At 45.7% G+C, this 13,332-nt stretch overlaps 2 protein-coding genes across 2 annotated transcripts; one reads left to right on the forward strand and one right to left on the reverse strand.

Moving 5' to 3' along the window:
* Positions 1 to 434: 434 nt before the first annotated feature.
* Positions 435 to 2,056, forward strand: NCU08268 (TOR signaling pathway regulator). Its single transcript, XM_956803.3, has one exon. The coding sequence runs from the start codon at positions 704 to 706 to the stop codon at positions 1,922 to 1,924; it is 1,221 nt and encodes a 406-aa protein (XP_961896.1). The 5' UTR covers positions 435 to 703; the 3' UTR covers positions 1,925 to 2,056.
* NCU08267 (activating signal cointegrator 1 complex subunit 3) lies at positions 2,030 to 8,749 on the reverse strand. Its single transcript, XM_956802.2, has 2 exons — positions 7,391 to 8,749; positions 2,030 to 7,318 (listed from the first exon to the last, which is right to left on the reverse strand). Exons 1-2 carry the CDS (start codon positions 8,405 to 8,407, stop codon positions 2,135 to 2,137), a joined length of 6,201 nt encoding a protein of 2,066 aa, XP_961895.1. The 5' UTR covers positions 8,408 to 8,749; the 3' UTR covers positions 2,030 to 2,134.
* Between the last annotated feature and the right edge of the window lie 4,583 nt (positions 8,750 to 13,332).

Genomic DNA, 13,332 nt, shown 5'->3' on the forward strand with positions numbered 1-13,332 from the left:
GCCAGGATGGAAGAATCGAGAACGGAAGCGAGCGGCAGCAGAGAGGGAGAACATGCGATCAGTCACAGAGAGGCCGAGACAGTGCCGTCAGGGTGGTGCCGTCATAGTATCGACTCCACACTAACATACCCCTTTTGGCCAACCGGGCATCGAAGACTCGAGACGAGGACGACCACACTTGCCTTTTCAATTCCATACTTTAGGTATAGCACAAAGTGAATCAGAAGAGACGAATTTTAGCTATGGAGACTAGAGGTACTTGGCGTGATCATTGGGCGCACAGAACAACATCCAAAGCCGGCTGGTCGAAGCCAGGATCAAAGTGTAGTCCATGCTGTTGGAGGGGACATGTCGATTGAGAATGAGATAACCGATAAGAAAATAAACATTCCACTTGCTTGGCAAAGGAGATCGGAGCGAGGATCAGAGCGGGGCAAAGAAACGGACATGGTGAGCTCACCAGTGTGGGTTTGCAATTGACATGCCCCGCATCCCAGAGCTGTCAACTGTTATGAAACCTCCACTGAAGTTCAGTTATCGTCTCCATCCATTCCAGAATCCCCAATTCCATTCGTTCCCTTCCAACGAAAGAACGCAGCAATAACCAGACATCACCACCCTTTGCTTCTTCGCTTACTTGCGCCAACATCGACTCAAGACACCGCGGATCAGACGTTTCAAACTCACAAGCGACCGCCCCAGAATGAGCGACCAAGAACCCAGGTCTCTCAAGGCCACCTTCGCCGCCGCCGAAGAGAAACGCCTCTCGCTCGAGAACTCACCACCCAGCCCGGCCGACTACGCCGACACCGTTTCCGCCGCCATCAAGCTTTACCAATCCTGCCTCTCCCAGATCAGCCTTCTGTCCCTCTTCAGCTCCAACGAAGGACTCGAAGACCTCAATACCAACGACCTCCCCTACCTGCTCGTCAACTACCACCTCGCCGAGCTCATCCAAAAGATTCCCTCGCCTACACCCTCGCCCGCCGAACGAAAACACATCCTTGCCCAGGCCCGCGAAGCCTACGAGCGCTACCTCCATCTGCTCGATAGCTACGAAGGTCTGCTGAACCCAACCTACAAGAAGCTTCTCGAGCGCTACACCGACAGCCCAACCGACTTCAGCGTCGTCTCGTCCGCCTCGGACCCCAACGCCCGTCGCAACGCCAAGATCGCCAACTTCAAAGCCGAGAAGGAGCTGCGCCAGAAACTCGCCTACCTCCGACAACGGCCCGAGTATGCCGCCGCCGATCTTGAGCTAGACGATGACGAGTCAATAAGCCAGAGCAGAGGAGGGGGAGGAGGGGGAGGAAGCACAGGCGACGAAGAACTTGTCCGCTCCGTCCACCTCGCCCACCTTGACCTGTGCACACATCTGACCTTCCAAGCGCTCGAGAGCCTCAACCGTGAGCTGGAGGTGCTCAACATGGCTCCACGCGAGCCTGCCTCGCTGCCATCCGCGCAACTACGAAACAACCAGGCAGGCAATGACGGGGGCGCGCAGGACGACCTACGGCGGCGACAAGGAGGTGGCGCAGCGGATCGCGACTATAGCGACAGACTCGATATGCCGTTTAGCCGGTTGCAGGGCATACTGGGTGGGAGCGGGCCGATTTTGTCCAAGGAGGGCAGGCCACTGCGACCGTTTACGCTGACGGGGACGAGACAGGAGATTGCCAAGGGGGTGTTTAGGCCGGGTCATAATTTGCCGACCATGTCGATTGATGAGTACTTGGAGGAGGAAAGGAGACGGGGCGGGATCATTGAGGGAGGTGGAGAGGCGAGTTGGAAGGCTGGGGAGAAGGATCCGAATGACGAGGATGACTATGAGAAGTTGGATGCGGAGACAATGAAGGCAAGGGCGTGGGATGAGTTTGTGGAGGCGAATCCGAAGGGTAGTGGGAATACGTTAAACAGGGGGTGATGGGCCTTGGAATAGATTGCGAACGTGTTGTGGACGAGGGGGTATGCTATGGGCCAAATTGATACCAAAACATTGACATAGAAGTCAAAGTCGAAAAATGATAATCGCTGATGTTTGATGGTCTACACCAGGAACTGGCAATATCTGACCTTGGCCCGTGCCACCAGCAAAAGGCCACCACTCGCTACGTATTAACCATACTAGTAGTACTCACTCACTTCGAACTTTCCCCCCATTTTCCCCCCTCCTGGGATTGATCCCCCTCTTGCCCCCTTGTCCCTTCCCCTTCTTGTCTAAATCCTCATCCCCCTCCGGTGCCGGCGGCCCCGGGATATCCACCCCCTCGACCCTGTACTCCATCCCAATATACCCATCACTAACCACCAACACATCCAGCTTCCTACCCTTCGCCCCCCCTTCCACCGGTGGCAGTCTCATCACAGCCCTAGCACTAGGTCTCATGCCCACCTCTATTCCATTCGTCTTCTTCCCATTCTGTTGGTGATTCTGCTCTTGTTGTTGTTGTTGTTTCCTCCCACTACTCCAACCAACCCTCTTGACAGCAACTACCTCATCCCTCTTCACATCCGCCACCACGACAAACCACCCCTCCGTCTGCGGCTTGGGAAACTTGGGAGCATAAATCCGCCCCTCGCGCTCCGTGATGGGGTTCAATCGCTTCAGAACAACCGTCAGTTCGCCGTGCTTGACGTTTTCCACCGAGACGTGCACGTCCGGCACGGCTTGGGCGGCTTTGGCGAAGCGGTTGGCTTGTGCTAGAGCAAGACCAAGTTCGTCGCGGGCGAGTTTTTGGAGGAGGGTGTATTGCTGGTTGCTGCCGCCGCCGCCGCCGCGGGAGTTGTTGGTGGATTTGCTCAGTTGATTTAGTGTCATTTTGGATTTGCACCGGTCGGCTTCAGCATGATCAAAGCCGGGGAATATGGAGAGTGCAGGGTCCTCAGGCCAACGAGCCTGCTTAACGCATTGCAGGAGTTTGACGAATTGCAACATACTGCTCAGGTATCCCAGCTCAGTCATGACGTCCACCGAGGCTTGGATAATGCGCACCGCTTGGTCCAGGACAGATGTCTGGTCGCCGACGTAATCGGTGATAGGCAGGGGCTCGACACGGGCCATGTGCGCTTGGAGCAGCAAGAAGGCCTTCACGTGGGGATCCCACATCGGCAGGCCGTCAAATGCGGAGGTGGGGAAGGGCAAGGCCTTGGCTAGCTCGGCGTTGATCAAGTCTTCGTTGTGACGAACGGGGAGCTCGTCATACTCGGAGGCGCGGGACATCCAGGATAGGGCTTCCAGAAAAGTGGCGGAGGCGCGGGCTTTGCGGACCAGATGCCGGATGGTCTTGTGCGAGAGGTAATAGTAGGACATGATTTTGCCCAAGGGGGTCGGATCGACGTCGCCGTTGGGGAAAACTTCGACGCAACCTGACTCGGCGAGCTCAGAGAGTGAGTGGTCAACCATTTGGATCATGTAGTCGTTGGCGAGCTGCTGAGCCATGGTGGACGAGTGTTCCTCGGCGGAGATCTCGAGACCGTAGTAGGACGGGTTCTTGTGCAGGCGCCGGAAGAAGAAGGTCCATGTCAGGTAGTCGAGCGCGTCTTGTTTGGTAACGATGGTCTCGGCGGACACTTCGGCGCACAAATGGTTGTCAAGGACCGTGTGTAGGGAGGACTCGACGGGGAAGCCGGTGTGCAGGAAGTGCTTGTAGAAGTCCTTCTTGGCGTCTTGGGTGAAGATGCGGGCGACACCCGAGTTGTCGAACTGCGGCCGTCCTGCTCTACCAAGCATCTGGAGCACGTCTGTTAGGTCCATGTCCTTGTAGGCCTCGATCTTGGCGTCGTAGAACTGCGTGCCCTTGACGACGACGAGATGCGCTGGAAGGTTGACACCCCAAGCCAAGGTACTCGTGGCTACGAGAATTTGGATCTTGTTGTTCAAAAAGAGTTCTTCGGCGATCTGCCTGTCAGACTCAACCAGACCGGCGTGATGGAGACCGATGCCGAAGCTGATGGCTTCCTTCAAGGCATCATCCTTGACGCGGGAAAGGTTGAGCTGGAGATCATCTTCATCCATGTGAAGGAACCGCCTAGGGTTATCCTCCATACCACAGAAGTTGATGAGATCCTTGGCCGTCAAGCGGGTCTGCCGACGAGACGGCACGAACACAATGACTGGTTTCTCGGGGCTGTGGTTCAAGATCGCCAAAAACGTAGGCCTATTCATCGATTGCATCAACGGGCAGAACCCTCTGACCTCGGGGAACCCGTCGATGTACAACTCCAGCGGCACAGGACGCACCGAATGCCGGAAGTTGAACAAACCCTCCTTCACACCGAGCCAGTTCGCCAGGTCCGTCGCGTTGGCACAAGCCGTCGACATACCCAGCAACCGAACCGAGTTCTTGGTCGACGAGGCAATATAGTTCATACGCGAGACAATGATCTCAAGAATAGGACCACGGTCTCCAGCAAGCAAGTGAATCTCGTCGATGATGACCAAGCTGACCTTTCGGACGTATCCTCTCGTCTGCCAACTACGCGAGATACCGTCCCACTTCTCAGGAGTGGTGATGATGATATCCGCATCCTGGATCGTGCGCGTGTCAGGCGTGTTGTCACCCGTCAGCTCGACCAGCTTCAGACCGAGAGGCTTGGCGAGACGGGCACCCCAGTCCTTGACACGCTCGCGGACAAGCGCCTTCATGGGCGCAATGTAGACCACCTTGGAGCCGGGCCGCTCGCGGAACGCCCACCACATGGCCAGCTCGCAGGCAACAGTCTTGCCACTACCGGTCGGCGATCCCAGAAGGACATTGGCGGGAGTGTGATAGAGGGTGTGGAAGACTTGGGTTTGCATCGGGTTGAAGTACTGGAAGCGCTGGGCGTAGATTTCTTCCAGGCCTGGGTTCTTCAACGCCGAAATGGGCAGAGGTTGCAGGTTCAACAGATCGGTGTAGACGCTTTCTGTGTCTGGGCGGATGAGGTGCTGGAAGGACACGGCTGTTACAGTCTCAGCGCCTAGCCACCGGTCCGAAACCGCCCTCACGTAAATCTGGTTTGGCATCGGATCGGAAAGTGGAATGGTGAAGTTGAGTTCGTGGTCGTCGTGAAGCTTTCTCCTGTTGAGGATGAAGAACTCATGATGATAGATCTCTGACGTCTCCGAGTTCTCAACCCAGATGTAATAGGACTCGGAAGTTCCATGCAAGTGGTCATTCCAACGGAAATCCGGAGTGACGTAGAGCTTGATCCTCAGCACATCCCTATTCAACGGCGCAATCTCCGCCTCGACGCTGAGAGTCGGGAAGTTGTCAAGCAGCTTCGTGATCTTGCCGCCCATACGATGGTTGTTGACCAAGCTGCCAATTTCGGCCGGCTCCATTTCTCTCATCGACTCAATGTTAAGGGCCTCCAGTTCGTCGAGCTTGTTGAGCACTGGCCTGGGGAGGTCACGGTCAAACTGATGGAAGGGATGCTGAAAAGCCCAGATGCGCTTTTCGATGGACTTGGCCATGGTGAGCAGGACCAGACACTGGTGACCCCATCGCCGGTTCAGAGCAATCATGAAGAGCGCTCTACAGATACGCCCGGCTTGCTGAGCGACATAGTTGAGGTCGTTGGTTAGAGCGAAATCTTGCGGCTGCGCTCTGGAGATGTAGGCTTGAAGCAGGATATTGGTCTTCGTATGCGGCTGATCAATGCCGGTGCTAACTTTGTAAGGTACGAACCTCTCGTCATGCTTCATTGCCATAAGCTCATTTGCTTCCTCGTTCCTAGACTGAATGTTGTCGAACTCGCCACTCATGGCAATCATCTTGAGAATGTCTTCCTCGGTCGAGAAAGGCCGCATCATGGAATTGAAGATCTGGACACTGGAGTGCTGGATGTAGAACTGACTGGCAATCCGACCGATATCCTTGCTACGGAGTTCTTCGGTCGCCTCGTTGAAGATGATCATCTGGCTCTGCTGCAGTGTCCTGGCAGCCTGGATCGCCAGCTGTCTTCGCCTCTGGACCAGCGAGCGGTCATTGTCGTACTCGGACCAGTCGATACCGTAGGCCATGGGATTCCGCTTCATGCGTACGAAGAGGTACGAATAACTGATCCACTTGACGGCCTCCGGAATCGAAGTGACAGTGCCCAGGGCGATCTCAGCATTCAAGTTATCGACCAGCTTGGCCGAAAACCTGGATTCAATGGGCAGCTGATCCGTGATCGCAGTGAGGTAGTGTGCGAGCTTGTCGTGCGTGGTGCAAATCATGCCGATACCAGTGTCCTCGAACTGAGGACGACCAGCACGACCGAAGATTTGCAGAACGTCGAGAATACCCAAGTCAACAAACTTACCATCCTGGGCACTGTACACCTGGGTACCCTTGATGACAACGGCAGCAGCGGGCAAGTTGACACCCCAAGCTAAAGTGGCCGTACAGCAAAGGACCTTGATGACGCCCTCCGCGAACAGTCGCTCCATAAGGTTCCTATCTGCGCGAGCCATGCCTGCATGGTGAATACCCAGGCCCTTCGGAATGAGTTCGCGGATCTCCCGAGCCTTGGTTTGCTTGACGTCCCTCATGGCTGCCTCGTACTTTTCGTGGTAGCTGGGATCAAAAAGGTCGGTGCAAGCCTCGTCCGTGGCCTTTTCCAGGAGCATCTTGGCCGTGGCTTGTGTGTCCTTTCTTGAGTGAACGAAAACCATGACTTGGTGGCCACACTCAAGCATGTCCCTGACCTTTTCAAAGGCTACCTGGTCTAGATTCTCCCGAGATTGCTTAGAGTTCGGTTTGCCCTTAACTCCGATGAAGTGTTGCTCAAGCGGAACTGGTCTGAAGGAGGCGTCAAAGTAAAAGAGCCCAGCATACTTGTTGACGTTCAAGAAGTCCGCTACATCGACGTAATTAGGGAGCGTGGCACTCAACCCAACGATGCGAATGAGAGACTGTGTGCTTTCGACCTGACGCGCCGTTCTTGCCACCAAGGACTCCAAAACCGCGCCTCTCTCGTCGTGAAGCATGTGCACCTCATCGATAATGAGCAAGCGGACCTTTTGCACGAGCTCCGTGTCTCCGGTGCCCTTTCTCGTCACGACATCCCACTTCTCAGGGGTCGTGACGATGATTTGGGTTTGGACAATCTCCGACTTGGTGAGATGCATGTCACCTGTGAACTCACGGCAGCGAATGCCCAACCAGGCCAACCGCTTGCCGAGCTTCTCCGTGATTTCGGCCGCCAGAGCCTTCATGGGAGCAACGTAGACGATTTTGAAATCCTCTGCGGCAACGGCAAAGTCTGTAGCAACGTGATCCTCGAAGGGACTTGGTGTCAAGTACTGACCGATCGTGTGAAGGATGGTCAACATGGCAGCATCAGTTTTACCCTAAAGGCCCAAATTTAGCAAGTCAGCCAACCAAATTCATCAGAACCGAGAAGAAAACTGAAAAAGACTTACAGCACCAGTAGGAGCACAAATCAGCATATTCTCGCTGGTTTTATACGCCACCGGATACACCAAGCTCTGCATCCTATTCAGCGTACTGTACCCCTTAAACGTATTCCTGCACAGTCCATCCATATCCGCGATCTTAACCAGCTGCCTCCCAGGGCCCAGGGTACCCGTCTTGCCCGCCGGGATTGTGTACTCCTCGTACTTTTCAAACTCCTTTCTCTCACTGCCAGGGGGCAGCGCATACCGTTTGCCCGAATGGCTCAGCGTGTTACCCGCGCTGTACGCCCGGTACACATGCGGGTACTCTTCCTCCTTCGCTCGGGCAGCGGCCAGCGGAGCGGACTTGTGCTCATAGTCGCGTTGGCGGAGGGCGGCCTCTCGTTGGGCTTTGCTGAGTAGGCGCAGCCCCCCGTCACCGCCGTTACTTTGTTGTTGTTGTTGTTGTTGTTGCTCTTGCTGTTGCTTCAGCTGCCGCCCCACAGACGACACTAGTTCCTCTCGATGCGAGAGCAGATCGATGACAAAGTCCAGGTCGTCAAAGCCAACGAGGTCTGTCAGCGAAGACTGCAGCTCATCTTCCGATTTGCCAGAACCCAGGATATCCATGATCTGGTCCTGAAGAGCCCCGGCACCAAGGCCAGCAGCGGACCTGACGTCTGCGCATCGAGAGGCGAGCCAGCCGAAATCGTAGCCGGAGCCGAAGCCACTGGCAAATTCTCCATGTTGAAAAACTCCGTCAGTGTCCTCGTGGTCATGGTAGTAATCACCACCATCAGTGAACTCGATAGAGTCCAACTCGTCGTCCGAGATGAAATCCCAGATGTCTCTGGGACCGTCACCATTTCTGGTCGGAGAGTAGGTCGAGTCGATCTCGTCATCATCCCAGTCGCTATTGGTGGTGCTACCGCCGGCTTCACTGGAGGATGGGGGCAGGCCGGCTACGGCTGCCTTCATGGCTTCGATTTGGGCGCGCCATGCTGCAATGTCTAAACCGCCGTCGGTGGAGGGATCGGTGGCCATTTCGGAATTCGTGAAGTGGCTCCTAAGTCTCTTGCCTTGAACTTGATGATTGACGTCGGTTGGAGGGCAGGTATGTTAGTTTTCCCCGAGTATACTGTGTCGTTGCCGTAAGCAAGGTGGTATTGATGTTGTTGAATTGCTGCCCTTCTCTCAGGTATGAACGAGGCACCGACAACGCTTTGAAGACTCTCCTCGGAAATGAGTTTCACTTCCTTGATTCACGCCGGATGAGTCTGTCGCCTTGAAGAAGCAGAGGCAAAGATGATTAAGCGGTTCAAGTAGTGCTGGTCTGGGCAATAATGTACTCGGGGGTTTCGGTGCGCTCTGGCTTGCCAAGCTTTTCTGCCCCCTCCCCTATAGGAGAGGGGGTGGATAAAATATGGGACAGTAAAATAATATGGGACAGCCCACATAGTAATTTACTAGCAATGTGACCTATCCCCATACTTTACACCCACATTGCACACAGCGATTTATTAATACAAGGTAACTAGGAAGCCTAGTAGACTACTGAAATAGGAAGTGTATATGGTAGATGAGAGATATGGTCTTTTTTACTATTTTATTGTGAACCTAACGTAGTATATACTATATACGTAGCGCCCTACTCTGGCGGCTCCCCTTCCGACTTTTTATTACGTAAATCCTTTATATTGGGCTGGATTTTATTCTTTATTAAAGGCCTTATGTGCTTTGCCTATGTGGTGTTTTTAAGACGGCGCTTTCGTGAGAAGGATAAGCTTATTGCTGGTGTTGAAGAAGAGGGTCCTCCTATTCTTGCTAGTAGTGTAATATCTAGTATTGGCGGTATATAAAAATATTTTTTGGGTAAAGGAATATATAGTATAGTAGTAGGAGCCTTGCCCTTACCTTTATTAAGGGTACGTATCTCCCCTAGTAGAAGGGTGGTGCCCTTTCCCCCTCCCTCTCCTTCGACAACCTTATCATCTTTGTTGAGATTTGGGTAGATATTTCCAAGTTCGTTATTGTTAATAAGGGTATTATTAAAATCTAAAGATTGTATATTAAGGGAAGCGACCACTTGTAATACCGATTTACGGGGCGGCGGGGCGGCCGGTAGAGGTGGGAGTTAGAGAAACCGAGGGCGAGGCGGTTGGGTAGCGGGATTGTTACTTAAATTAATATTAATAGAGTTATTAGAGTATAGAAGGGGGTAATTTAATAAGGGGCGAGGGAGGGATGTTAAGTGCTCTTTTATTTAAATAGGTAACTCTTTACTATTGATTTGGGGTGGTATATAAGAATATATGTGTTGATTTTCTGTGGTGATTTTTCTTTTTTTCGAATTTTCAGTAAGAATACTGGATTAGAAGACACACTTTCTAGATTAAACAAATCTAAATAGTTAATATAGACGAAAAATAAAGAATAAAGGGCTAACCTAATAAGATAATGGACTGGAAGAAATAGAAAAACAGGGATAATAAAAGGAAAAAAGATAGAAAAGAAAGGATAAGACATCGAACCTCAGAGGACAATATAATAAATTAGTATAATATTTATTTCTTTGCTATATTAAATAATTAGTCTTTTAGTTTTAAATTCTTAAGAAAAGGAGAATAGTTTTCTTTTAGTAATCTCTAATTATCTACTTCTATTTACCTATTGTATTAACTAATCCTTTATCCCTCTTGAGGGAATGTTTATTCATTTTTTTATTTACTTTTAGGAAGAGGATATTAAAAGATCCGATAACTATCCTTACTTTCTAATAAAAACTAAATATTAAATTATATAATAAAATATATAATGCTAATAAATTGTATTTAATTTAATACTTCCTATTTCGACTATCCGAAAAAGGCTTAGAAATTATTTATTACCTTACTCTACCTAATTAAATATCCGAGAATTATAGTCCTTATACTAGTTGTAGTAGTAGTAGTATTATTATTATAATTTTCTTACTATTTTAAATTAGTAATAAGGATGAGATAGGTGTTAAACCCTATACTAAATTGGCTAAAACAAATATAGGAACTTTATAATTTCCTACCTTCGTTGAGGTTTATCCGATAATTGCTAGTAAGGCTTAATTAATTGTTATAGAGAAAGTTTAAATAGCCTTATTTTAGAAAGGTATAAAGATCCTTAGTACTAGATACTTACTATAGTCTGGGGCCCTCAATAGTATCCAATATATAATTATATTAGTAGCCGTACTAAGATTGCTAATAATATAATTAATTAGTGGTTATCCGATTACTGTTCGAATATAATATTGGAATGCGGATAATAGAATAAATAATTAATAAGAAAAATATACGAACGAATATCCGAGCGATAATAATTAAACGTAAGTAAATATAAACGAAAAATAAGCTATTAGATAGTGGTAGTTCGATTATATAATTTGATAAATAAATAAATATTTAATTAATAGTACTTAAATAAAAATAAGAATAGAATAGACGATTAATAGGCTATTTGAACAGTAATTTAATTAAAAAATTATTTAAGAACGATAAATAATAAAAAAATCCGCCGATAAACTAAGGTAAATATTAACCTCAGGCCTTTAGGGATTAATATCCCTAAATTTATAATATATAGCCCTTACTTAAATATAGAAAGATTAAATAGTATTTAAACCCTTTTTCTTTAAAAGTTTATAATTAATCCTTAGAGGGAAGGGTACTAATTATTACCTCCGAATTCTTCTTTCGTATAATATATTAGTAATAATTGTAAATAGATTTTAAGGATTATAATTATTACTATTATTGCATTTCAAAAACTAAGAGGAAGTAATTAATTACTATAAATCCTTATTAAAGGGGCTTTAACAATAATATTATTAATATAAATAGGAATTGCTGCTTTTAAATACCGATAATAAAGGTAGAAAGGAAGAAAAGATAGAAAATAAGAACCGAAGAAGTTCCTTTTACTTAGAAAAAGAAAGAGAAAAAGAATATTAAAAGAATAAAAAGAAAAGAAAACCGAATAGCGATTTTTAATTAGAGAGGGTATAATAATATTTAATTAGTAGGAAAGTAATTAAAAGGAAACTAGAAACCTTTAAATCCGAAAGAAAAGGAGGATAATAAGCAAATTAAATAATATATAAATAGAATAAACAATACCAATAGGATTTAAAATAATAGGAATATCTTTACAATCCTAACTTTATACCCCAATTAGAAAGTATTAAATTAACTTCCTATATTAATATTAGAATTATTTTTATTATTCCTTCCAAATCCTACTCTTCCTTCTTCTACCCTTATATTAAAATTTACCTTTTTCCCTTTTTTATAATTTAATTAATTTCTAACTCCTTTACTAATTCTATTAAGATACCTATTACTAATTCTTTTTAGGAACCCCTTACTAAATTTAAATAGGGATAACTACTATTAAATCCCTAACTACTACTATAATAGCAAATATAATTAGCCTATTATAGAAAACCTACTAATATATTTACCCGGCCCTATTCGTACCTTATATTTATATACCTTATTTACTTCTTTACTTAATTTTTAAATTTAGCCTCCGCCTTCTTATATTACTCTTTTACAACCTATTTAATTACTTTTAGAATTTTATTATACTAAATTAGAAATTAATTATTCTTAAGGCTTTAAACCTAAATAGTATCCTTCGACCTACTAAAATCCTCGTTCTATTACCCCTATTTCTACCCCTTTTAATTATTATAAATATCCTTCTTTAAGATTATTAAAATTAAATATTATAACGCCTAAGCAATCCGATTAATCGTAGGAACCTAAGTACGAAGTATAATAAATATTAAGTAATAACCCTTTAAGTAACGACCCGCTTAAAAATTTATTTAATACATACCTAACATAAATATTAATAGGTAAAACTCTTGTAGCTTCCTTTGTAAGAAATTGCGTGCCTAAAGTTAAATTCAAAGGAAAGAATATTATTATATATTTAGAAGAGTTCAATAATAAGGTTTAAAGCTATTGCCTCTCTAATAAGGTTAAATTGAATATTTAATACTAGTAATATACTTTAGACGCCCGAAAGATTTGTAGAGAAATAGCGAAGGATGCTATTACTAAGGGTGCTTAGATATAGAAAGAATTCTATTATTATTTTAAATAAGAATTCTTAGCGCTAGACTCTAATTAAATAGATAGTAAAACTACTATACTAAAAGTTTTTTATAGTAAATTAATTCCCTATAATAGAGAAAAGATTATTAAGGCCGTACTTGAATATTTAGTACTTCTAATAAAGTAATTAGAGAAAGAGAAGGAATTTATTTAATTTATAGCTATATATAACTTCTATAAGAAGTTTATAAAGAAAATTAGAAAAATAATTATAATAATTATAAGTTTGAAAGAAAAAATCTATTAAATAACCTAGTTATAGTTCTATATTAAAATAATTAAAACTATTTGCAAATATTTCAACTTTAAAAATAGTACTAGCCTTAGCGATAAGGAGGATAATTTATTAGACGATAGTCTTAGTAGAGCTTAGATTGAGAAGAAGATATTAGTAGTTATTAATAAGAAAGGTAATTTAATTAGATTAAATAGCGATTTCGATTAGCCTTCTTATAAGAAAATTCCTTTAGTAGCTTAAGTTACTACTTTAGTACCTACTACGTCCTATTTGGTTGAAAAATCGGATATTAAAAAGATAATTAAAGAATTTAACTAAATAAAAATCCTATAATCCTAGTTTAACGAAAAGTTAGTAAAGAAATAGAAGGAGGAAGTTTAAATTAATTATTTATTAATAATTAATTAAAATAACGCTACTAGTAATAGGGGTAGCTATATAGGCGGCTCTTCTACGAAAGGTAGAAGCGGAAGAAAAGGCGGTAAAGGAGGTAATTAGAGCTATAGAAACTTTTATTAAATCCATTACTATTAGTATAGTAGTAATTATTATTAAAATTAGTATTAAAAAATAGT

Source organism: Neurospora crassa, linkage group IV, assembly GCF_000182925.2.
Source record: "Neurospora crassa OR74A linkage group IV, whole genome shotgun sequence".
Classification (NCBI taxonomy): Eukaryota; Fungi; Ascomycota; class Sordariomycetes; order Sordariales; family Sordariaceae; genus Neurospora; species Neurospora crassa.

Excerpts from the sequence above, each read along its gene's own strand:
- NCU08268 (XM_956803.3), top strand. The coding sequence starts at position 704 with ATGAGCGACCAAGAACCCAGGTCTCTCAAGGCCACCTTCGCCGCCGCC.
- NCU08267 (XM_956802.2), bottom strand. The coding sequence starts at position 8,407 with ATGGCCACCGATCCCTCCACCGACGGCGGTTTAGACATTGCAGCATGG. Across the intron at positions 7,319-7,390 it reads TTTGTGCTCCTACTGGTGCT|GGTAAAACTGATGCTGCCAT; the intron begins GTAAGTCTTTTT and ends TTGGGCCTTTAG.